Below are 26,517 nucleotides of genomic sequence, written 5' to 3' on the forward strand. Positions count from 1 at the left end.
GATTTGTACCTTGTCAGCTCAGGGGTTTGAACTTGCAACCTTCCAGTTACTAGTCCAACACTCTAACCACTAGGCTACCCTGCTGACCCAATACATGACAGACACAGGAGTGTGTGTGTGTGTGTGTGTGTGTGTGTGTGTGTGTGTGTGTGTGTGTGTGTGTGTGTGTGTGTGTGTGTGTGTGTGTGTGTGTGTGTGTGTGTGTGTGTGTGTGTGTGTGTGTGTGTGTGTGATGGCAGTCTGGGTCAAAGTTCAGATTATCATCCTATAGATGGTGCTGTTCCTACTGCGCAGCTCATGTTGGCGATGATGACTGCCCTCTGCTGCTCATCTGACCCTCTCGCTTGAAAGCAAAAGGATGAAAACCATACCACAGGAACAACATTAGCTTCACTCAGTAAAAATATATGAGTAAATAAATATGGTAAAGAAATGTCCTTGTGGTGGAGGTTTTCTCTTCCACAGAGCATGTGTATTTGAAAATGAAAAATGGCACTGCCTTAATTGACATGCGTCAGCACAGATTATTGACCTCATAGGAACGCTTTCAATTCCGTTAATCCGCCCTCTGATATCTCTGCAGCGGCAGCCTACAACGACTGTGTCAATCCTCTGCTACACACAGTGAACAGAAGAGTACTGATCACACATATTTACCACAATAAATATGCCTGCATTGATATTTAACATTGAAAATATGAAAGTCAAAGACCCCTCTTTCACATCTGAGTAGCTTTTTAAGTCTCCATCTCGGGTCTCTATTTAGCCAGATGGCTCCTCTCTCAATCCCCACTCACAATCAAGATTAAGATTACACACACACACACACACACACACACACACACACACACACACACACACACACACACACACACACACACACACACACACACACACACACACACACACACACACACACACACACACACACACACACACACACACAGAACACAGTACTCATAAATGCGTCATACACATGTTCATACTAACGACAGACTGTCCGTCCCCACCCTGCTTTTTCTGTTAATTCTCTAAATCCGTGCTGTTTCCGACATTAATATGCCCTTGATAAACAGATTCTGGTGATATAACACAGGCTTTCAAAAATGGCCTTTTTAAATGGGAAGAATCCTATATGAGATTCATTTGTTGAAATTACAACTGAGGCTTAAGTTATTAAACAGAGCAGCTTTAATCATTGATCACAGAAATTCAAGGTTGGAGGAATGGCATGGATTAAAGTATTTTTACCACAAAGCCACATATCCACTGTGATCTGAGAGACAGAGAGAGAGAGAGAGAGAGAGAGAGAGAGAGAGAGAGAGAGAGAGAGAGAGAGAGAGAGAGATTGACGAGGATAGAGAGACAGCCCTACTGTCACTTGCTAGTTTAGTGATTCCAGCTCCACTGAAGGCGACCGTCTTCCATTCTCCGTCCCATCCACCAGCTGTTTCTTCTGGGCCTGTGGGCCGCACAGTATGAGGCAGCTACCATGGGCTTTAAGGAAAACTTCTCGGAGATTGATCCTGTCACTTTGAACCTCTGCATCCTTATCGCCAGCTATGTTATCTTGCTTCTGGTGTTCCTGATATCTTGTATAATGTATGACTGCCGGGGCAAGGATCCAACCAAGGAGTACGCGCCGGACCCTGTGCCGACCCAATCCCCCATCAGACTGGTGGTGATGCAGCAGACCACCCCTTCTCCGCAACATCAACGCTGGGACCAGACCAATATGGTCACCTCATATGAGCCTCAGCCCAGTCCAGACTTCAGGGAGAAGAAGAGCACCATGGTCTAGATTCTAGAAGGGCTACTGTGGTGCTGAATAACTCAGTCCACCACCCGTTGGAATTATCGCAGCGGAATAAACTTCTGTACATATATGTTTTTTTAAATCTGTTTCTACATTTATTTTTTAGACTGTATTTTTCCCTGGTGGCCAGGACAATGCTAGGACTGGACCTGCAGAAGACCAGTCTGAGACGGTAAGAGAGAAGCATGTGTGTGCAGTGTTGATGCACATGAAATCCGTCTTTTAGAAAGCCGTGGTGGATCACAGAAGCCTACAGCCTGTTCTAAAACAAGAAATGTCACAACTGATAATCAACATGGAATTCAGGAGCTGTACTATTAACAGTGGTTTGTGTTACACAACATGAGAGGGAAATGCAATTGACTGAAAAAGGGTTGCAGTTTTCAAACCATATCTTTGCACGTAGCTCAACTATTTACTACATCACAAAATGCCTCAGTGTTTAAATGTGTTACAAAGTATTACCAGTTATCATTTTTCATTTTTAAAGAAAGACAGGTCTGTCCCCTCTCAGTGAGCGTTTATTGTCATCTTGCTTCACTACTTTGTCAAATGTTACTTGATAGACATTTGTATGATGCTCTGCTAGTGTAATGTTTTCATCGATGACAGACTTGTTGTCCTATCTCAACCAGGACTCAGGAGGAGTGTATTTCAAAGTGTCCCCTGGCATTTTCAGATTAGGAGACTGCCCAACATTTCCTTGTATTGTTTATAGGTAAACTAAGGAAGCCATTAGCCAATTACATAACTTGACAGTGTTGAGTCTTTATGAAGTAACCAACCACAGTTCAGCCAAGTGCTGTCCAACCATGGTCCTGACCTGTGAGGCCCAGATTATTATGCTATTTTGAGACTTGCTTCTTTAATCGCTCTCCCACTCGCCATGAGAAACAGGTTATTTATGGAGCCCTTTTCAGATGTGTACATGCGAACCCTTTGATGTCAAGACATGTGACTTGATTCAGCCAACAGTATATTGTGAGACAGAGGTTGTAGCTGACACTTATCCAATTATTCAGTCAATCTCCTTGAATTAGGATCTCTAAAAGAGAGCGCAAGCTGAAGCTATTAACTGAATTAAGTCCTTGCATGTAATATAATTAAACACCAGTAATCATACATTCACTCGAAGGTGTGACGGAAACCCGAAGTAGTCACTGCCAAAACTAGCACCTGTACACACCGAAATAGCTTTGCTCATGCCGTCTTACCTGGAGCATAAACAAATTAAGCTGTTTTAGTCCATATACTTAGAAATGCTACATGTATGCACCTTGCCCTGAGCTGACACACCTGGCAAAGCAGCTCCAATAGCTTGATTACAGTACAACAACATCAACACCTACAGTACCAACAGAAGATTACAGTACAACAACATCAACACCTACAGTACCAACAGAAGATTACAGTACAACAACATCAACACCTACAGTACCAATAGAAGATTACAGTACAACAACATCAACACCTACAGTACCAATAGAAGATTACAATACAACAACATCAACACCTACAGTACCAACAGATGACTACAATACAACAACATCAACACCTACAGTACCAACAGATGACTACAATACAACAACATCAACACCTACAGTACCAGAATCAAGAGATTCCAACTGATGAGAAACTAGCAATCTGAAAGGATCATTTTCAGCTGAGTATTAAGATGTAAAAATAATTACCACTAAGATAGAATACCACGGAATCCCATCTAAGAATATACTGTATGGGAACAAATAAATGTACCATTTAGAAAAGGCAACATGTTGCAGGACAATGGGGCTCCAAAGGTCTAATATGAACATAAATCCAAATGTTCCAAATATCTGAAAATGCTTGCAGTGTTTTTGTCAACAGTGAAGAGCAATGTTACACCAATGTATTAGCTGGGTGCAGGTCGACTGTCATGCCTCTATGCAGACACTACACCAGTCATCCTTTGCTACAGGGGGAAATGTGCTTTACAGTTTAAGAACACGCCGTTCTCAACTTGTTAGCTGCTAGATCAATTCTGATCTCTGTTGAGGCTGGGACACAACACAGGCTCTATCTTACTTTACAGAAGTTTGATTTATTGATTGAAATGGGCATTGAGAGCATGGCTATAACATACACTAATCCACCATGCCATGAATTTCAAAAAGCAGCCATTTTATTTTTTCTCTTTACTGAAACCTCGAAGGGCATATCCATGTATTTAGATGTTTAGCCTTTTCACATTGACAACATTGATTCATCAAGCATTTGAATATCACACCTTTACATTTCTTGTCATCTTTGTCAGACAGAATTAGCATTGTTGTTATTCTAAGTGTGAGGATGAGAATATTCCGTGGCTTTTCATTGAGGTGTTTCCAGCGTATTGTAATCCACAGTATTGGGATTCCCATGTCTTCCCTTTTTAGAGGTACTGCATTCCAGCATGAAACAGTAAACCAATTACAGAGCTGTTTAACCCTGGCATCACGTGTCTTCACAAAGCCTCTGTTATCCTGTGTGTAGTCCCACCAGTGTCTGTCTTACAGTAGCCACTAAAGATGTCATATTAACAGCATGGCCTGCTGTGTGCATGTACAGTACAGTACATTGCTGTTGGGCAGTATGGAGCATTGTTTAGTACTGTTGATCTACATGGTGTAGAGAGCTTTTACATCCTGGCAGAGGGCTTTGTTGGGCAAGCTTTGAGTGTTTCAAAGCAATCAATGAAAATAGGTCACACACAGCCTTTACAGTATGTGTAGTTATATTGTGACAAAGAGGGTGATTATTGTCAGATGCTTAACATAATACCTGACCTAAGGGACCTTTAACTACACTTCCTCTGTAACATGATCTCTTCCACTTGCACTGCCGTTGTGGCTCGTGGAGTAAGTGAAATGGGTCTTCAGGTTGTTGACTGTGAGCAGAGTGGGGTAACGGATGAACTCTGCATGTGCCTCTAACATGTAACAGTGTCAGGAATAGAAAGATCTAAACACTGTTTTATAGCATATTTAGAAACACAGGGACACTCTGCTGAGCTGCTAAACCTTGTGTTGTATGACAGAATGCCAACCTCCATGTCTCAGTCCTGTATCGCCTTAGGGGTGTTATGGCACCATGGGGGAACTGCAGCCTTGCAGCAAGAACAAGGAAACGCGAATCTCTAACATATGGCTGCTCGCATCCTCCCGTTGTCTCTGCTAATGTCATTCTTAAAAACCCTGCCTGCCTGCCACCCACCATCTCAGCTGTACTTCCATAGCTCGTAAACCATGAGCTCTTCCTGGGCTGGATAAACAACATTTGAACTGTCCGATGCATGGTGTACCCTCGGGATAGGATCTTGTGCAAAAAGTGGATTTTACTTTCATGAACTACAATACACATTAGGCTAGGGCTACTTTTGTAATCCTTTGGCATCACAACATATAAAACCAGAGAGATTAATTCATACTTAAAGGTTTACCCGTCTGTCCAGAGATAACATGTGAAATCTTTCTCTAAGGGGTTGATTATACATCTTATTCTGAGTTTACCAATGCAAACATTTAAAATGGATACATTTGGGAATGTTATCTTCTCATGCATAAATGTGCTGGTTATTAATGGTTCTGAACGGTATTGTACAATGCCACTGCGTTGAAGTTGAATCAGTATGGGCTTATGTTTCACTCTGGTTGTAATAGCCCAAAGAGGAAAAAAACTGCAGGCATTTGTCAGTTTGAAACTCATTAAGACTGCATATCGCACTTAAAGTCTTATGTAAACAGCTATGTGTTGTGTTATCTAATGCTGTTCCTGAATGATCCAGTTACATTACTGTCACTGTTATGTAACTCTATGGGTTAGAGAGTGCTCATCAGATACATTGCTGAGTTACAATGCTGTCACTGTTATGTAACTTTATAGTTAGAGAGTACTCATCAGATACCTTGCTGGTGTGCAATTCAACATTGGCTAGCAGCACAGCACACTTATGATCCAAGATGGCGTAGCAGTGAAGACGTGTTTTGTTCGTGTCTTGTGTACTTTTGTATTTTTTGTATTTTTTTGTATATATATTTCAACTTTATTTTCAATCTCTTTATTTACTTGTTTATTGTTTACTCCATGTGTTGTTGTCTGTTCACACTGCTTTGCTTTATCTTGGCCAGGTCGCAGTTGTAAATGAGAATTTGTTCTCAACTAGCCTACCTGGTTAAATAAAGGTGAAAGAAAATAAAAATAAAATGTTTTGTGTCCTGTCCACATACAACACAATATTATTACCCATAGGGACATATTTGCATCTGATAACATTGTGAATTAATCTCTTTGCATGCAAGTATGCATCTGTTGAAACAGGCCTATGATGTACTATCAGTTTATTTGCTCAAGTTTATTGACACTGAGATAAAAGGTCAAAACTAAAAGGCTGAATTTGGAAAAATAAATGATTAATTCATTACACAGGACATGATATTGAACTCTGAACAGAATACAAAAATCATTTTTGATGCATATTCAGGTTTTCGTCACTAGTTGCCACACCCACAAGGTCATACATATACCCCGGCAATTTATACAATTTCTCTTCTTGAAATTAAAATCTGATTTAAAAGCTGACGCTAACATGAACCTTAACCACACTGCTAACCTTATGCCTAAACCCAAACCTTTAATTTAAGACCAAAAAGCTACTATTGGCTCTCATGAACTTTTTCGATAATGTGTTTTAACTTTAGGGTTGTAGTAACTAGTGGAAACCCATATTCAGGGTTGCTGGTTGAAAAACAAAAGTAACTACTACTGTTACATCTGTCTATCATGGTGTGACAGATTTTGAGACCTCCTCCAGCCACCCACACTGTCATCCGATCTTTGATTGGTCTGATAGGATGATGTCCCACACTTTTAGTGCTATTATTGGTTCAAGCATCCGTCATTCAAAATCTCTTTGCATGAATTTAATACATTTTAATCGTGAAAAAGGGAACAACGCCGGTGTCTACAAGGGGACACAAGTGTTAGGAGGATATGTCTTTGCTAAATGATTGTATTAATGTAATCGATTGAAGCTAGTTTATATTTGCAGCACAATGGTATTAAGGAAAATACTAAAATAGTGTATCGATTTGGACTGGGGGTATCCTATTGTGTGTACAGATTACTGATTAGTTGATGACGTTAGCTGGGCCTTCAATTTCTCTTGTTTTGGCTAGTTTTCTAATTTCCCATTTGGCTAGTTTGCGGATTTCCTATTTGACTGTAGCTCGCTAGCTTAATCTTGCTTCGTGACTTCCTCCCTTCGTTTTGCGTGAAGGCATTTGAAATGAAGAGAGTGAACAGCCTTCAAAGGTGGGTTAGCTAAAAGTGTGGCAGTCATCCAATGTTTGCATTATGATGAATTTAGCTATAGATAGATAGCTGGCGTTTATTTGTTCAGGCAAGTGGTCTTGTTAACGTAAGTGAACCTAGCTATTGGCATTTACTGAGCCTTATTCTGAGATGGATTGTTTGTTTGTAGCCATGAATGAAGCAGAAACATGGTTATTGTATCATGCAGTACTATAGCCTACGAGCTACAATGTGTCCCACCAGGAAATGCGATATAGCGCAGGGAAATGGAATCCGGTAAAACAAGTCGCCATAAATTTCCAATCATGGCTTTGTAAATAATTGGTATATGTCCTTGATGAAGGGTAATTCTATGTTATCAGAGTGACCCTGAGACTCACTTTAAAATGTGTGGCAAACAAAACCGATTGATCGCAATGTTTAAAAAAACATACACCTATATGCAAAAGTATAGTTTTAACAATTGCCACTGAACATTTTACAAAGATACTTATTTGAGGAACAGTGTAGATGCAAAGTTTGGTAACAGTAAAATCTCCCTCACTTTTTTATGTGACCACGTTTTTCAAAAACTCTTAAGTACTTCGAATTAAGATTCAAAGATGATTGCATTAAGAATTAGGTGTCAGCTATGATATGACACCTTGAGTATGAACAAATCTGTTTTGGTTATTGAACTACACTAAGTGAAGTGGATCAATACCCGGTAACAGAATGACTGTAACAGATTGACATCATGGGACTGTACTATACATATATAATTATGAATATCATTCTCTTCATGGTGATGTGTCCTATACGAAGGTCGAAAAATGTAATATTCTCCTTTGCATGTTTGAGTATTATTCTACAAACTGGCTATTATTCAAAATGTTATTTTTAAAATGTATTTAACCCTAATGAGCTCTGCCTCCATACAGACCGGACCAAATCTCTACCAATCATGGATGTCTATGTTTTACAAGTTTGGACATTACAGTAAATTAAAGATATAGTACAGTATAGTGCTGTAGAGTATATAGTTCAAAATAGCACAGTATATAGTTCAATACAGCACAATATAGTTCGGTCCAGAAGAGTATATTACATTATATGGTATATATGGTATAAACTTCAATCTCTGTGCCCGGAAATCAAAGCTTTTGCATATTCCACATTTTTAGGATTTAAAATGGTTGAAAAATGTATCTGTTTTAATTCAAATAAAAAAACACAGACTCTTAGCTTTCATTTGGAACAAGATGTTATATGCTTCTATAAACTCCTATAAACTTCAGGATAGTGCAGATGGGTCCTTTTACATGGAAATGACCTGAAACTAAGCAACTTTTATTGTTTTTCTTTGGTCAATCACTAAAATGTGAATGTACCAGTAGGCCTTCATGTGTTAGTTATATGCTATTTTTCTTTGAGATGTACTGTATGTCAGTTTCTTGTCTTCTTGTGTTTTTTCCTGCTTCCTTCAATTGGCATGGCATACTGTTGCATGAACAACCGAGAACAGCCCTGAATCAGGATAACCTCTAACACCGGTATTGTAACAGCCCAAAGTCCTCCCGCTACCTGCCCCACTAACACTTGCTGCATGTTGCTGTATGTTTCAGGTTCATGAACAGACGGGCCTCTGCTAATTGCCGCTACCAGCCCACCTGCTATGAGCATGCTGCAAACTGCTATACTCACGCGGTGAGTTCACCTTCCCTAAGTGTAGACTTACTGTACAGTCGTGGCCAAAAGTTTTGAGAATGACACATATTCATTTCCACAAAATTTGCTGCTTCAGTCTCTTCAGATATTTTTGTCAGATGTTACTATGGAATGCTGAAGTATAATTACAAGCATTTCATAAGTGTCGAAGGATTTTATTGACAATTACATGAAGTTGATGCAAAGAGTCTATTTGCAGTGTTGACTCTTCTTTTTCAAGACCTCTGAAATCTGCGCTGGCATGCTGTCAATTAACTTCTGGGCCACATCCTGACTGATGGCAGCCCATTCTTGCATAATCAAAGCTTGGAGTTTGTCAGAATTAGTGGGTTTTTGTTTGTTCACCCGCCTTTTGAGGATTGACCACAAGATCTCAATGGGATTAAGGTCTGGGGAGTTTCCTGGCCATGGACCCAAAATATCGATGTTTTGTTTCCCGAGCCACTTAGTTATCACTTTTGCCTTATGGCAAGGTACTCCATCATGCTGGAAAAGGCATTGTTTGTCACCAAACTGTTCCTGGATGGTTGGGAGAAGTTGCTCTCGGAGGATGTGTTGGTACCATTCTTTATTCATAGCTGTGTTCTTAGGCAAAATTGGAGTGAGCCCACTCCCTTGGCTGAGAAGCAACCCCACACATGAATGGTCTCAGGATGCTTTACTGTTGGCATGACACAGGACTGATGGTAGCGCTCATCTTGTCTTCTCCGGACAAGCTTTTTTCTGGATGCCCCAAACAATCGGAAAGGGGATTCATCAGAGAAAATGACTTTACCCCAGTCCTCAGCAGTCCAATCCCTGTACCTTTTGCAGAATATCAGTCTGCCCCTGATGTTTTTCCTGGAGAGAAGTGGCTTCTTTGCTGCCCTTCTTGACACCAGGCCATCCTCCAAAAGTCTTCGCCTCACTGTGCGTGCAGATGCACTCACACCTGCCTGCTGCCATTCCTGAGCAAACTCTGTACTGGTGGTGCCCCGATCCTGCAGCTGAATCAACTTTGGGAGACGGTCCTGGCACTTGCTGGACTTTCTTGGGCGCCCTGAAGCCTTCTTCACAACAATTGAACCGATCTCCTTGAAGTTCTTGATGATCCGATAAATGGTTGATTTTAGGTGGAATCTTACTGGCAGCATTATCCTTGCCTGTGAAGCCCTTTTTGTGCAAAGCAATGATGACGGCACGTGTTTCCTTGCAGGTAACCATGATTGACAGAGGAAGAACAAAGATTCCAAGCACCACCCTCCTTTTGAAGCTTCCAGTCTGTTATTCGAACTCAACCAGCATGACAGAGTGATCTCCAGCCTTGTACTCGTCAACACTCACACCTGTGTTAACGAGAGAATCACTGACATGTCAGCTGATCCTTTTGTGGCAGGGCTGAAATGCAGTGGAAATATTTTGGGGGGATTCAGGACTTGGCAATTAATTTCAATTCAATTCTTCTGATCACTCGTCATAACATTATGGAGTATATGCAAATTGCCACCATACAAACTGAGGCAGCAGATTTTGTGAAAATTAATATTTGTGTTATTCTCAACTTTTGGCCACGACTGTACAAAGACTGGTTTTCAAATGTCAGACCTCAATTGCTCTTTTTCCCCATGCTTAATTCTATTGACAGAATTCTACCTGGTGTTTATAGGGTTATGGAGAAAACACATTTGACCAAAAACACTATCATTGTAGACTATACTGAGTGTATGTTACAAGGATAGTTTTCAACAGTTTGTCATGTTAATCTGTCTCCCTTTGTCTGTACCCTGCAGCTACTCATCGTACCAGCCATTGTGGGCATGGCCCTGCTGCACCGTCTCTCAGACGACCGCTGGGAGAAGATCACAGCCTGGGTGTACGGCATGGGCCTGTGTGCCCTCTTCCTGGTCTCCACTGTGTTCCACATCATCACCTGGAAGAAGAGTCACATGAGGTGAGGAGGAATGTTCTATCACACTAGACCAGGGGTCTTCAACCTTTTCTTGCCAAGGGACCCACTCCCAAGCAAAACGGTGACCCAGGGGCCCCATCATAAGATAGCACTTTTTTTCCTTCCTTTTTTACATGTCTTGTCTTATCAGGTGAATGGAAAGAAGAAATCAACATTTTAAAATGAATAGATTTGTTTGTTTATTTTGACCTCCCCACATTCTAATTGAAAGAGGAAGTGTAAACTCAAAGCCTATTAGTTAGAAAGGTAACTCCAAACTCATTTTCGCTAAAAGCAGCTGTTTAGCTGGTTAAACAAAGGTAAGCCATGTGTTGGTAAAAATGAATCTCTAAGCTGAGAGCTTACCAGGTCTGACTACAGTAACCAGTCTGACTACCTGAGTTATATTATACAGCACCCAGCACATAATTTGAATTGCATACTAGGTATGAGTGGGCAGACACAATCAAAGGCCAAAGAGAGAAATACTGAATGCTTGGTCTTGATTCTAGGTCTGTGGAGCACTGCTTTCATATGTGTGATAGAGTGGTCATCTATTTCTTCATCGCTGCCTCCTACACACCATGGTAAGTTCTATTTCTAATACCAATTTCCATATGTCACTTATGGGATGCACCTAAGGGGCGGATCGCAAACTCGAAGTATCCAATCACGCAGCGTCTGTTGGAGACAGCGTGACGAATGAGGTGAGCCAAGATGGCGTCGCTGTGAGAGGGAGTGTTTTCGCGCTCTTCAAAGAAATATTAACGGTTAGGTGGTTAACAGTCATATTGGCTATTAATATTGAAAGAAACTAACTTTTTTATGGACATGTGATAAGTTTAGAGTTAGTTTTTGTCCAAGTTGAATGGGAAGAACACGACAGAAAGACAAAAGTAGACGAAATATCCAAGTCTCACAGAAGACGTCTGACATGCTAGCTAGCCACAACAAGGACCAGAGCAGCATGGATACACAAGAAGCCGCGATCTCAAGCAAGAGAAAGAACAAAGCTTACCAGGATGAAATCCTTGCAACCTCTTTACCTCAGACCCCAAGTAAAAATCCACCGGTGAAAAAAGTAAAAAGACATTTCCATGTCGGAACTTTTCTCTGCAATCCAGTCCCTGTCTACTAAACAAGACGCCACGCTCTCCAAAGTGTCCATCATAGAGCGGGCTACAGAAGAAACATCAAAGAAGATCGATAATCTGTCAGAAACTGTCAATCAACTACACAAAATTGTGAGCGAGAACAAGGAATGTTCCTAGAGAATGAGCTGAAGAAAATGCAATCCAAAAATAATGAGCTGTGTGAGAATGTAGCTGAACTTCAAAAGGTACTCTCGCAGGTGGAATCTGAAAATCCAAGGTGTAAAAGATGTAGAGGGAGAGGATATTAGAGGAGTCATTCATGTCCTGGGGAAAGTGGCACCATGCATCAAAGACAGACTAAGAGACGTGATTGATGTGGTACATCGACTTGGGAAACGAAGATCTGATGGAACCCCTCGCAATATCATCTTGCGCTTAACTATGCGCCATTACAGAGACATCATATGGAAAATGGCCAAGGGGAACAAGTTTCTGGACGAGAAGAAACTCCGCATCAAAGAAGCTCTGATACCACAGGATCAGGCTGCCTGAGAGAAACTGTGGCCGCTTATACAGAAGGCAAGACAAGAGGGAAAGAAGGCTGGGTTCAAGGGCCCACACGCGTTTATCCAAGGAAGAATGATTACTGGGTAACTCTGTTGACATTAAGCAAATTGGAACTGTGAGTACTACTATGAGTGCAGTTAATGTACTGCCAATTATACATGTACCGTTCGAACTACAACTGATGAACACTTGCCAAAGAAAATGAAGTAAATAGATTTGTTATTCTGTTAACCACCGCTACCTCATCTGAGCGTAGTTTTCCGTTGAGTAATCCTCTCAAGGTTCACTGTTTTGTTTTATTCACATTAATACTTGTTATCTAATTTGTGTTATTTCTTTTTTAATGCAGGAGTTTGTTTTCAATTCACTTAATATTGTTAGTCTGAATGCTAGGGGTTTGAGAAGTCCTACAAAAAAGGAAAGCTTTATTTTTATACAGTAAATGCAGTAATTCAGATTTTGTCCTTCTTCAGGAAACTCATTCGGGTGAAAGTGATTTGACATTTTTGAAAGCACAATGGGGAGATATGGCCTATTTCAGTCATGGATCAAATCATTCTGCTGGTGTTTTGACACTTATTCACATGTTTAAAGGTGACATTCTAGAATCAACATCTTCACAAGATGGGCGATGGGTCATAGTAACTGTTAAACTTGACAATGCTATTTTCATCATCTGTAATGTATACGGACTTAACTCGCATGTTCCTAATAAGACCCTTTTTACCCAATTTAACCAGGAAAGTACAGGATTTAAACAACAAATGCTCTGAGGCTTTTCTAATTATTTCAGGGGATTTTAATGAAACACCTGATGCATCTGCTGATGGTTTTCCTCCTAGAACGAGTCAACCTTCAAAATAGTAACATTATGCAAGGATTTCTGTGTTGAGGATGCCTGGAGTTACTTCAAACCGGATGCTAAGGGTTATACCTGGACCAACAAAACTATGTCACGTAAATCTAGAATAGATTTATTCATAATTTCCCCCTTTTTGTTACAATTTGTTATAGATGTAGATCATCAGTTGGCTCCCTTTTCTAATCATCACTTGATTTCCCTGAATTTACAAGCCACTAAAAAATCGAAAGGCACTTGAGGATATTGGAAATTAAACAATACACTTCTTAAAGATAGTGATCTCATTGAAAACATCCAATCATTAGCTAAATATATTTTTGCTAGAAAAGACTTGGATCATGGAAGTAGATGGGAATTTTTCAAATATAAAGTCAGTGGTAGCCATTAAACGCGCCAAAGAGCTGATGCACTTAAAGAACCTTAGAGAAAAAGAGATGATGAGCAAGCTTGACAGTTTTCTAAAGAAAGATAATCTATCTGAAGAAGAGGAGTCTGTGTTCAGGTCTTTGCAACTAGAATTAGAACAGACTTACACGGATCTGGCAAAGGGCACCTTTGTAAGGTCAAGAGCAAAATGGATTGAAGAGGGGGGTAAAAACACTAGTTACTTTTTTGCACTTGAAAAAAAGAAACTACAAAAGAAAATCTATAACTGCACTCAAAATTAACGATGTTTTATGCAAAGATCCCATTACAATATCATCATTTGTCAATTCCTTTTAAGAAAACCTTTACAGCTCTCAATTTCAGGAAGATGGTTGTGAAAGTTACATTTGCCACATTCAGAATTATGTCCCTGTAATTGGGGATGATTTCCACTCAGTTTGCAATTCACCTGTGTCAACTGAAGAAATTAGAGCGGCTCTGAATTCAATGAAAAAAGGAAAATCACCTGGCCCTGATGGCCTATCAGTTGAATTCTATAGACAGTTTTGGGAGTTACTAGAAGACCCGATTTTCAATATGTTTCAAGATTGCATTAAAAATGGGGAAATGGTCTCCACTATGAAACAGGGCCTTATTTCATTGATTCCGAAGCCCGATAAAGACCCTTCTCTCATTGACAATTGGAGACCAATTACTTTATTAAATGTTGATTACATGTTGCTCTGGTTTATGCCAAAAGATTAAAGAAAGGAATAGATACCATTTATAAATGAGACTCAAACAGGGTTTATGAAGGGCCGTCACATAAGCTCTAACATTCGTTTAGTCTTGGACCTTGTAGATTATTCAGATGCAATTGACTCAGATGCGGTTGTCCTATTTCTGGACTTCTGTAAAGCCTTTGACACAATTGGACATTAATTTCTCTTTAGGTCTCTTAAACTTTTTGGATTTGGTGAACATTTTATGAAAGTAATTAGCATGTTTTACAAAGATATAAATAGTTCTGTGCTACTAAACCTTAATACTTCCAAAATATTTAGTATCAACAGAAGTGTACGACAGGGATGCTCAATTTTGCCATTTTTATTCATTTTGGTTGTGGAACTTCTATCTCTAGATATTCTGAATGATGCAAATCTGTATGGCCTAACCATTTTTTTTAAAGAAATGAACATTTCCCAACTGGCTGATGATACTACTCTTTTCCCCTCATAAAGCTCTTTTGTGGAATAATTCAGACATAACTGTAAGGAATAAGTCATTGTTCTACCCCAGCTGGCATGAGAGGAATATTGACTTTGATCTTGATATTTTCGACAACAAGGGTAATATTCTCACATATGAACAATTTATAACATTGAAAGAGTTTCCAATACCTTTCAGAGAGTTTATTTCTGTGATCAAAGCCGTTCCCAGTGGTCTAACTACACTTATGAAAAGTCATCTTAATTTTGGAAATGATCACAAAGTTTATCCAGAAGTCAGATTGGAAGGTGTGGACTTACTTGAGAAATCTTGTTGTAATAAATATATAAGACAAATTCTTCATTCACAAAACCAACTTACACCGAGAGGAAAGTTTTTCTGGAACATACTTATTCCTGACATTGTCTGGAAAAATGCATAGTTAAGGCCTTACAAATACTGTATACCAAACAAAGTTAAGGAAGTGCACTTCAACATTTTGCATAAGATATATACATGTAATTCTATGATTTCCACATTTGTGGCTATTGAAGATATCTGCGTTTTCTGTGAAAAAGGTGAGAATCTGTCTCACTTGTTCTTTGAATGTAAATTTGTCTGAATTTTGGGAAAACCTTGCAAAGTACTTATTTACCATTATGAACACTGCCTATAATTGTAACATAGAATATATATGTTACTATTGCAATGATAACAAAACCACTGAAATTATTGTTAATTTTTAAATTATTGTTGCCAAATACTTTATACAAAATTCTATACCAAAACTACATTTTTTTCTGATTGAATTTAATTATCTTATTAAAACACTTACCCTAGTGAATAACAAAAATAATAACATCTTCATGAATCATTATAAGATTTTTTCAGAGTGAATATAATTGCACTTAAATTGTTTCTTTTTTGTATTTTATTTTTATTGATATGTTTTGTATGTTTGAGCATTGTTAATACCTGTGTTTGGTTTGCTAGACATGTTTGATATAGCAATGTAAGTTGATTTTTGTATTATGAATTTTTAAAAAATATATATATTTTTTTATGATAATAAGGTAGCCACTCGCCCACCAACTGGTCATTCACGCCTCTACCTTGCGAAAGTGACCGCATTCACTGAAAGCTCTCCTCAGCACAACTAGGTTCCTGTCTTTCTAGTGAACTGTTCTCAGACAAAACGTCCTGAGGTTAACGCTGCCGAACTTAGAACTGCAGCTATTGTCGATAGTGTTGAGTACTCTGACCCAAAGGAACATTTTTGCTTCGAGTAGAAGTTACTTTCTACTCGTTCAGCCTCTGGTTTTCAGGTAGTGCCACACGGCTAGCTACCGAGACTCGTTTAGTCCTCGCGTCGGCTAACTAGGTTAGCACACACCGTAAGGCTTTAACTAACCACTAACATATGTCCAGCTCTGCCGAACTTAGAACTGCAGCTATTGTCGATAGTGTTGAGTACTCTGACCCAAAGGAACATTTTTGCTTCGAGTAGAAGTTACTTTCTACTCGTTCAGCCTCTGGTATTCAGGTAGTGCCACACGGCTAGCTACCGAGACTCGTTTAGTCCTCGCGTCGGCTAACTAGGTTAGCACACACCGTAAGGCTTTAACTAACCACTAACATATGTCCAGCTCTCGCCGCAATGCTTAAACTAACCTGGCTAGCTAGCTACATAGCAAGGTAACCACACCAGCAACACTGTACTATTGCTAGCTCTCTTGTCTGGTTCAAATATACTTTTACACGTTTGTATTAATTTCCTGTTGTCTTCACCCCCGCGGAAATCGAATTAGCATAATAAAAATATCATTAATAAATAAATATCTGCCAATTTTAAGCTAGATATATTTTTTTGCATGCAGTGGATGCGTATCAAGCCATTGCATCCTAAGTAACACTTTCACATCGGAGTTGAAAGGTGACGGAGCTAGAGCAGTGTTTGTCAGACCATGAGACACCCCGAAAATCGGTCTTCTCACAAAATCGTCTGTAGCGTAGGGTGAAGCGTCCGAACGGTTTGGGTTACAAACTATTATTGGCTACGACCTCCACAAGAATCATGAGACTCGTCTGAAGTCGGTACTGCCGATTTGCCAACTTCTGTCTGTAGCGTCTGAACAGTTTGCTACACACTAATCTAACTACATGTCAGTTGTTTTGCTCTAGGACGCCCACAGGCCTCACAAGAATCGTCTTGTAGCAGTCGGAAAATTGTATGGAAGTAAATTATATATACAAAAGTATGTAGATTCCCCTTCAAATGAGTGGATTCAGCCACTTCAGCCACACCCGTTGCTGACAGGTGTATAAAATCGACCACGCAGCCATGCAATCTCCATAGACAAACATTGACAGTAGAATGGTCTTACTGAATAGCAACTGTAAATGCTGTTATTGTGAAGTGGAAACGTTTATGAATAACAACTGGTCAGCCGTGAAGTGGCAGGCTGTAAAAATCGTCTGTCCTCTGTTGCAACACTCACTACCGAAGTCAAAACTGCCACTGGAAGCAATGTCAGCAAAATAACTGTTTGTCGGGAGCTTCATGAAATGGGTTTCCATTGCATAGTGACAACTTTAAAGTTTGGTGGAGGAAGAATAATGGTCTGGGGCTGTTTATCATAGTTCAGGCTAGGCCCCTTAGTTCCAGTGAAGGGAAATCTTAACGCTACAGCATACAATGCCATTCTAGAAGATTCTGTGCTCCCAACATTGTGGCAACAGTTTGGGGAAGGCCCTTTCCTGTTTCAGCATGACAATGCCCCTGTGCACAAAGCAACATCTATACAGAAATGGTTTGTCGAGATCAGTGTTGAAGATCTTGAGCCCTGACCTCAGCCCCATTGAACGTCTTTGGGATGAATTGGAACGCCGACAGTGAGCCAGGCCTAAACACCCAACATCAGTGCCCGATCTCACTAATGCTCTTGTGGCTGAATGGAAGCAAGTCCTCGCAGCAATGTTTCAACATCTAGTGGAAATCATTCCCAGAAGAGTGGAGGCTGTTATAGCAGTAAAAGGTGGACAAACTCCATATTAATAGCCATGAATCTGGAATGAGATGTTTGACAAGAAGGTGCCCACATACTTTTGGTAATGTAGTGTATATCCCCCATAAGAATGGGAGAAACTCCCCAAATGCAGGTGTGGCAAGCTTGTATCGTCATACCCAAGAAGACCCGAGGCTGTAATCGCTGCCAAAGTACTGAGTACATGGTCTGAATACTTACGTAAATGTTATTTCAGTTTTTGTATTTTTAATGTATTTGCTAACATTTCTGAACCTGTTTTTGCCTTGTCATTATAGGGTATTGTGTGTAGGGGGGAGGTTAATACATTTTAGAATAAGGCTGTAACGTAACAAACTGTGGAAAAAGTGAATGGGTCTGAATACTTTCTGAAAGCACCGTATATGAAGACTGTTTTGTGCCAAAAATAAGGGGTTAATTACATTTATCTGGAACTATCTGTTCTACCATGTAGTCAATGCGTTTGTATGGGCCAATAGCAGTAAGGCCCAACATTTTTAATTTAATACATTTTTAATATATTTTTCTGATAACTAAAGAGTTCTTAAAATTCCAAATCAAATAGCAAAATGATCCTTGGTATGACCTTCTTTAAAATAATTCCATATAGCTTAGTAGTAGCTAAAGCCCTGATGTCTCTGTATCGATTGGCCAACTCTGGAAAAATACTCCTATCCCGCATGGCCCCGCTAAGAAACTGCTTCCCACGGTGACAGCCTGTCTCAGAGAGGCTCGGAGCTCATGGAATAAGCCCCTTACCAGCAGCATCCTGAATCGGGGTTACCTAGCAAGAACATGTATGATCTGGGTTTCGTAACCCTCCCAAGGTGTAGCCGTCACTGGCTGACCACCTCCACCCCACACGCTGTGCTGCTAGCACTACTGGCACTTCCCTCCCTGGAAAGATGGATCACTTTATTGCCTCCATTTTCCATAAGTAAATGGACCTTTGGACCTTTTAAATCTGAGACTTAATGTGACCTCTGTATTGTTGGCCTACCAGGCAGAGTTACAGGAGGATATGGGGGAAGCAACTGGATTCAGGTACTCTGAATCTGGTTTCTTGGGATGAGATCTGTATGGCTACAGATCTAAACCTTTGTGCCTCCCATAATGCCATCCAAGGCTGTGGTCATACTATGAGTCTGGCGGTGGTGGGAGAATTGGCTCTTTGGCTAAGCTTGTCCAGCTTGACAGACAAAGAAAAAGAGTTGTTTGGCCCGCTGTCGCCGCCATGCAACATGCAACGTGTATGGAAGGTGAAACCTTCAACTTCTGCATGCCCTGCAAACCAGACCCTTTGGCGTCCCTTTGGTCACTGCAACTCGTCTTAGCCTCACAGGGGGCTAAGGGGGCCCTAAACCCAGGGGGCCCTAAACCCCAGCGACACAACAGACTGCCAATACCCAGGCTAAGCCCTTGAACCAAGGCAAACCTGAAACCAAACAATCCTTTTCTGCGGCCTCAGCAAGGTTCCGCCCTCCTAACCCCCCTAACGGGGGCAAGAAGTGCCAGTCAAACTAGGTCACAGCTCTAAGTGGCAGAGGAGGATAGTGTGCAAAGCCTACGGTCTCTCTCTCGGGTTTAACGTAAGCTGTCCCTCCCCCTCGCGTGACAGTGGTGAGGCACATCTGTAAAAAAAAAAATATATGTATACAGTATTCCATTTTGCAGCAGCGCACTTTCGTGACATTGCTCACATGGGAAGATGGAGGATGTGTACTCTTACCACGAGTGCCATCCCCCTTGGACTCTCCGCTTGACACCTTCTCAGGTTTTAGCCAGGGATGAAAAAGTTAGCATGTTCGTTCTCCCTCTGGTCTCTTCTGACATACGGAGCTGGATGACAGATTGACTTTTGCTATTATACCATGGCTTTCTTATTTTTCCTTGCCTTACGGCATTGTTGCCTCTAACTGTCTTTTGCACTAGCAACACAGTAAGAACAGGCTAATGTGGGCACCACCTCGGTGCTACCACCAGGAGGCGCCATCACGAACTGAGCAAGGCAGGGGAGAAACCTTGCACCTTTCTCTGTTTTCATAGTGACAAACAGGAAATCAGGTTTCCGGGGTTCACTTTAAGGATCAGTCTTTTTTGGGCAATTTTATGGCAACTTAGCTCTATTGATAGAAAACTATTTTTGTTGAGCTATAGGACAGTCAGTACAGCATTCCATATTCCAAAAATAAGAGGGGGAAATGGTTACCTTTTGCTGGGCCCCGGAGCCCCATATAGCAATATGGTACACTACGTCCAACGCGCTCTGGCGTTTTTTACTTGTCCCGTTCTTACCTGTGCTTGGTTTGCACAGTCTGAGATTAGGTCAGCTCCAGCCTTGCTTTCTGAACGAGCGGCTGAGGAGATCTTTTCTCATTCTAACCCTCCCTTCCGGGGTAGGGCCAAAACAGACCAGACACATACAGGCAACTGTCAGAATAAAGGAAACACCAACACAAAGGGTCTTAATAGGGCGTTGGGCCACCACGACCCGCTAGAACAGCTTCAATGCGCCTTGGCATAGATTCTACATGTGTCTGGAACTCTATTGAAGGGATGTGACACAATTCTTCCACGAGAGGCTTTGATAGTGATGGAAACCACTGTCTCAGGCACCACTCCAGAATCTCCCATATTGGGTGGAGATCTGGTGATTCACACACACACACACACACACACACACACACGCGCGCTTTAAACTCCCTATGCTTCTTTGAGACCCCTCTTTCAAAGACAATGAACTAATGGGCAACTGTGCATTTTTAGACATGAGCATGATGGGATATTAATTACTTAATTAACTCAGGTGGAAGCACCTGCTTTCAATATGCTTTGTATCCCTCATTTTCTCAAGTGTTTCCTTTATTTTGGCTTTTACCTGTAGCTGATCTATTGTTTAGGATTAGGATCAGGGTAACCAGCATATTTCATTATTTTGGCTACACGGGTTGCCCCTGTTAGTCATTCCATTGGCCGGTCTCTCTTGCGCAAAGAACCCCGCTCTGTGACACGGTATAGCCATACCTATTGCCACCTGTAGTCCAAGAGGATCAAGCAGGTTTTGCATGAAACATTCATGCTCATATGCCTTCGAACCATTACGAGGTATCCTAGTTAACTGGGACACTCTTTGCCTCTCCCCCCCGTGGTGTTATTATGCCCCGGGGTGAGCATGACACTCACGTGCTGGCACTTCAAACCAGTCCCTGAGAACCCGGCCTCCCCATCTATCCAGACTGACTCGAGAAGACACTGTTAGACGGAATGAAGGTTTTTATGGCAACCCCTCAAGGGTAATGCCCTATGCTTTTTCTCTCTCCTAGGCCTGACACCCCCACTCTAAGCAGAGCGATGTAACAGGCTTATCCCTGATCTTCGACTCCTGCAATGACCAGGTGCACCCTGGTTAGCGGAGACCACTCTCCTGCTCTATAACCAGTCCCGGTAGCCACTGTTATGCAGGGATCCACGGACCCTAACATACGGAGAGATTTGCACCCTCACCCAGTAGCCGTGACCCTCTGAGCATAGCCCGTGGGAGGATAAATCTGAATGCGACAAGCCGGCCACTCAAAATCTTTCACAATCCAGAGTGCCAGTGCCCCACATACATGCCCATTGTTTGGAGAAACAGACAACGCGTTTTTTGGAGAAGTGGTGTAACCTACACAGATCATTTCTTAAATGCTCTGTATGCTTCATTGCAGGACTTTTTTTGGACAGAGGGAAGATCTCCAAACGTCCAGTTGACTGCTATCTCGCCTGTCACCCAGGCCTCGACAGATGTTATACTTCTCTTTCTAACCCGCTTTACCGCCTGCAAAACGAATAAGCGGGCTGTACTCACTGGCAGCCAACCCCTTTTTTGGGGGGCACCTCCCTGCAAAGGGAGGCCCCCTACATTGTTAACGGCTATATTGAGATAGTGTAGGCTATTGTATTGGAAAATATAATAGCAAGGTAACAGCCCAGAAGGTCTCATTCCACCAGAGATATGACTACCTCTTGGGCACTGGTCTAAGGCATCTCCTTAGGGGAGATTTGCACTATAGAGTGTTGGGCCACCCCTCATATGTTTGTGGTCTTCACCGACTGGATGTCACTGCACCTTGGTGGGGAATACTCCCTCAGTGTCGTAGCCTCTGAGGGGTGATGCTGTTGGAGCTACCCTGGCTTTAGAGAGCATGTCTGTGTTAGTTGTCCATATCCCATAAGTGATAGGTTCTATGAGAATATGAGTGAGATGTGTCACCGCTTTTCCCTGTTCGCAAGAGTGCAAGGACTAGAGGCATGGTTGAAAATGACCAGTTGGCTGGCGAATGGCTCCCTTTATTGGGGGAGAGGGGCTCACCTCATTCGCCATTCCACCAGTTTGTCTTCAACAGACGCTGTGTGATTGGATAATTCGAGCCTGTGACCCGACCCTTCGGCATATCCCGTAAGTGACACGTCACTGGTATTCCCATAGAACCGGGGTTACACAATGTGATGAGGATTCTGTAGTTAGTATGTTTCCCTAGGCTAAAGTATTGAAGGAACATCATCTTTCTCTCCTGCCAGGTTGAATCTTCGTGAGCTTGGCCCACTCGCAGTTCACATGCGTTGGTTTGTATGGCTAATGGCTGCGGCAGGAACGATATACGTCTTCAACTACCACGAAAAGTCAGTATAATAATCTTTCTGCATTTTAATTGTGCCTTTTTTGCAATGTAAACATATTTTTTTTCAACTAAATCTTCAGTGGAGTAATTGGATATGTACAGACTACAGTCTCAATGAATCCTATAACAATGAAGCTGATGAACAGGGCCATTGTTATATCTGCTAAACATCATCACTTTTGTTCTCAGATTTGTAGTTGTTCTGGTGATAAAGTAGGTATTTTCTATATTGGAATATTCTTTGTGTTTTTTGTTCTAGGTATAAAGTTGTTGAGCTCGCCTTCTATTTGACTATGGGTTTTTTCCCTGCGTTGGTTGTGACATCAATGGTAACGTACTCAGTTTTACATATTGACTTTCTGCTGTAATCTCCTTACTCAGTCACCACCCACACTCACAGCGGTAGTGGCAGTGCTGCTTACATCTGCTGCTTACTGTTTGCTTTGACACTCTGTTTCAAGCTCTCTGGCAGACGCATTAAAGAAGCATTTCTATGATCTGTGGTTAACAAAATAAGGTCCTAAAAATGCTTCTCTGTGACATCACAGGGTAGGATTAAAAGGGAAAAACTGATTTTCAAAACCTTGTGTTTCTTGCCCAAGGGAGGGTATTTTCTTGCTCCCCACGTCTCCATCAATCTCATAGTGTTTGAAAATCACTGTTTTTAAAATGGTTTAACTTTCGATGTATAAAACTTAGAAATGGGCCGTTGACACGAGTTGTGAAAATGAGGTTGTAGTTGTTCTAAGGTGCTCTATCATTTTGCACCTTTGTAATGCCTACCGTCATCTGGTGTTCTTGCAAAAACATCATGTTAATGTGTGTATTAGGGACTTACTATACATTATCAGTAGCATCCATCACCAAGGCGTAGTGATCACAGCCTCCATCACCACCCTTCACTTGTGTACCACTATATCCCTCAAACTCAACTCTGGACCTTGAAGCCAGTCCCACTGCATTTTTTCATTATTCCCCTCTAATCAGGGTCTGATTTAGACCTGGGACACCAGCTGTGTGCAATGAATTATTAGGTAGGACAGAACCAGCAGACTCCGGACCTCATAGGCCTGCGCTATATGATCAGCAGAATATCTGTTGTTCAGCTTCCTATGCCCCCCTGTGGCCTTCTTGTGGTAGGTCTCCTAGACCCTGAAGGTTTTTAGGGTTTGTATATGCTGAACCTTGGAGAATAATATTCTAGTCCTTTACATGAGATTTCCCCCCAAATTTTCCACAGAACAACACTGATGGACTGTACGAGTTGGCCTGTGGGGGACTCATCTATTGCCTGGGTGTGATCTTCTTCAAGTCGGACGGGGTCATCCCGTTTGCCCATGCCATCTGGCACGTGTTTGTGGCGCTGGCTGCAGCCGTGCACTACTACGCTATCTGGAAGTACCTCTACAGGAGTCCCCCTGCTAATACTATTCGGGATGCCTGACCCCCACCGCATCAAGTAGGCTAACTGAAAACACATTGCCCTCCAGTGCCTCTCGACATAGGCACCATCAAATAAAGACTCCCACAACTGCCCACCGAGGATGCAACCACAGCCGGAAAGTTTACGAAAATGACCATGCATTGTTTACTGTTTTCAGGTAGGGAACAGTTTTTCTGTTTTATCTTTGACTGTACAAACATTGAACAAAGGTTATTTGTAATTCTGTTTTTGTACAACTGTTATTCAGTTGGAACCCCCAAAACAACTAAAATGATCAACTTTTGACTTCCATTTGGGAATTGTTCTCATCTTCTACACATAATGATACGTTGGGCTGAGTTGATATCAGTGCTTTGTATCACTTCACATTCCATACTTAGTATCATCTGTCATTTGTAGGGATTTTGTCAGTCATCTTATTGATTGGAATGCAGTTGGGAAGGACATTCAATAGAGTTGGGCTTTTCACTCTGAGGTAAATGTGCACGGTACACATTGGACACACAATGTCTGAATCAGTATTTATCAGTATCTAAGTGCAGTCTTATTTTTCAGAAGCACTTTTGTATGATAAGAACCATTGGATATGATGTTTAATAAGTACTCTGATTTGTGTAATTGTATTCTTTCCCACAAATATGGAGCCTTCAGAAGGTGAGTATTTGAGTTGGTATAGCTTTTAAAAAGGGTCTCTGTGATTGGACTGAACTTCCAGAAAGATACAATATCTACAGTACATCTGAGATGTCCTGTACTTCTGCACATATCACTGCTGCCACTTTAATGGTATAGTAGATAGTTCCATTATATCACACACTTCCTGATTTAAAAACTCTCCTTACATCCTAAATTACCCTTCTGTTCTTTGTATTAATTTGAACCTGTTATGTGTTTTTGGATCTTCAATGGTACTCTGTTCCCTACCTTTCTTTTGAGGAGTAATTGCCATTTCAGTTGAGAAACTATGAAGACCAGTACCATTATACTATGAAGTTGAATTGATTGAGAAACGTGTCATGTACAACAACCCTATAATGATTTTTAATGGTTGGTAGATTTATCCATTTTTAGCTTTCTCACTTGTTTCTCAAATTGCCAGAGACAGTTTTTGGAACAGGTGTTCACAAATGTTCCTTGTGTAAAACACTGTACAGCCCTTGGTGAGCCTTTTGTTTTCCCCTCCCTGACATTTTGTGAGCTATGCTAAGTGGAGAAATCAGATGATTTCTGTTATGGATTGTAGCCATTCTGAAATGTCTTGCTCCCTTTACCACAATGTTTTGTAATATTTGTATATTCTGTTTTGGCACATGATCCTGTACTGGCCTTTTTAGGGAAAACATCTGCTTCTTATTAACTCTCTACTTTATCCATTGGGTGTATTGGTGCTGTACATATAGAAAACAATGTTCACTCTGTAAGAAATAGGTTACTAATGTGTTGATGAAAAATAAATGCCCTCAACATTGTTCCTTCTCAGTTTGTCCATGTCTTGTAAATGTGTACTAGATCTATAGGTTGAAACTATAGCTGACCTCTGGGGGCTTGTCACAGCACTTCATACAGACAGAAAACACGTTTCTCCATTGTTCTGTGTAGGAAACCAAACCTTCATTAAAGGAGTTGCATTTCCCCTTAGCTCATTTCCTCCATGGACAGAATGGTAGCCAGACAGTCTCAGCAAGAGACCTTCCAATCACTGACTTTGATGCTTGAGACAACTGCTGGGCCTGGGAGGTTTTTGATCAATCAGACTGGCAAGTGGATGAGGAAAATACACAAGCCACTGAAATGTTGATAATATAATAATATAATAAATAATATATGCCATTTAGCTGATGCTTTTATCCAAAGCGACTTACAGTCATGTGTGCATACATTCTACGTGTGGGTGGTCCCGGGAATCGAACCCACTACCCTGGCGTTACAAGCGCCATGCTCTACCAACTGAGCCATAGAAGGACCAGCGGTTTCATTCATTTAGTACCATGTCCTGAACATACCACAACTGACCTTTACCCAGCCACCTGTAAAGGTTTTTTACTCCTTAGAAATACTGGTTATGTGACATTACTTTCCTAAATGTATGCTGAACATTAGGAACAACTTCCTAATATTGAGTTGCACCCTTTTGACCTCAGAACAGCCTCAATTTGCTGGGGCATGGACTCTACAAGGTGTCGAATGCATTCCACAGGGATGTTGGCCCATGTTGACACCAAAGCTTCCCACAGTTGTCAAGTTGGTTGGATGTCCTTTGGGTGGTGGACCATTCTTGAAACACACAGCAAACTGTTGAGCGTGAAAAATCCCAAAACCGTTGCGCCCGCCACCGAATACCACTACCCCTTCAAAGGACCTTAAATCCTTTGTCTTGCCCATTCACCCTCTGAACAGCACAAGATACACAATCCATGTCTATTGTCTCGAGGCTTAAAAATCCTTCTCTAACTTGTCGCCTCCCCTTCATCTACACTGATTGAAGTGGATTT

At 41.3% G+C, this 26,517-nt stretch overlaps 2 protein-coding genes across 3 annotated transcripts; both read left to right on the forward strand.

Moving 5' to 3' along the window:
- Positions 1 to 1,492: 1,492 nt before the first annotated feature.
- LOC127914521 (small integral membrane protein 36-like) lies at positions 1,493 to 1,801 on the forward strand. The gene has a single exon (XM_052491355.1). The coding sequence runs from the start codon at positions 1,493 to 1,495 to the stop codon at positions 1,799 to 1,801; it is 309 nt and encodes a 102-aa protein (XP_052347315.1).
- On the forward strand, positions 1,798 to 25,494 carry LOC118383607 (monocyte to macrophage differentiation factor). Of its 2 annotated transcripts, none has more exons than XM_052491353.1 (7): positions 1,798 to 1,988; positions 8,749 to 8,830; positions 10,621 to 10,781; positions 11,291 to 11,365; positions 22,481 to 22,582; positions 22,841 to 22,910; positions 23,822 to 25,494. In XM_052491353.1, the coding sequence occupies exons 1-7, from the start codon at positions 1,951 to 1,953 to the stop codon at positions 24,023 to 24,025; spliced, it is 732 nt and encodes a 243-aa protein (XP_052347313.1). In that variant the 5' UTR covers positions 1,798 to 1,950; the 3' UTR covers positions 24,026 to 25,494. The 2 variants fall into 2 exon arrangements, with proteins under 2 accessions (XP_052347313.1, XP_052347314.1); XM_052491354.1 differs by lacking the exon at positions 1,798 to 1,988 and adding an exon at positions 6,685 to 7,144.
- The last annotated feature ends 1,023 nt before the right edge of the window (positions 25,495 to 26,517 follow it).

The sequence above is a fragment of the Oncorhynchus keta genome, chromosome 32, assembly GCF_023373465.1.
Source record: "Oncorhynchus keta strain PuntledgeMale-10-30-2019 chromosome 32, Oket_V2, whole genome shotgun sequence".
NCBI classification, from domain to species: domain Eukaryota; kingdom Metazoa; phylum Chordata; class Actinopteri; order Salmoniformes; family Salmonidae; genus Oncorhynchus; species Oncorhynchus keta.

Excerpts from the sequence above, each read along its gene's own strand:
- LOC127914521 (XM_052491355.1), top strand. The coding sequence starts at position 1,493 with ATGGGCTTTAAGGAAAACTTCTCGGAGATTGATCCTGTCACTTTGAAC.
- LOC118383607 (XM_052491353.1), top strand. The coding sequence starts at position 1,951 with ATGCTAGGACTGGACCTGCAGAAGACCAGTCTGAGACG. Across the intron at positions 10,782-11,290 it reads TGGAAGAAGAGTCACATGAG|GTCTGTGGAGCACTGCTTTC; the intron begins GTGAGGAGGAAT and ends TCTTGATTCTAG. Across the intron at positions 22,583-22,840 it reads GTCTTCAACTACCACGAAAA|GTATAAAGTTGTTGAGCTCG; the intron begins GTCAGTATAATA and ends TTTTTGTTCTAG.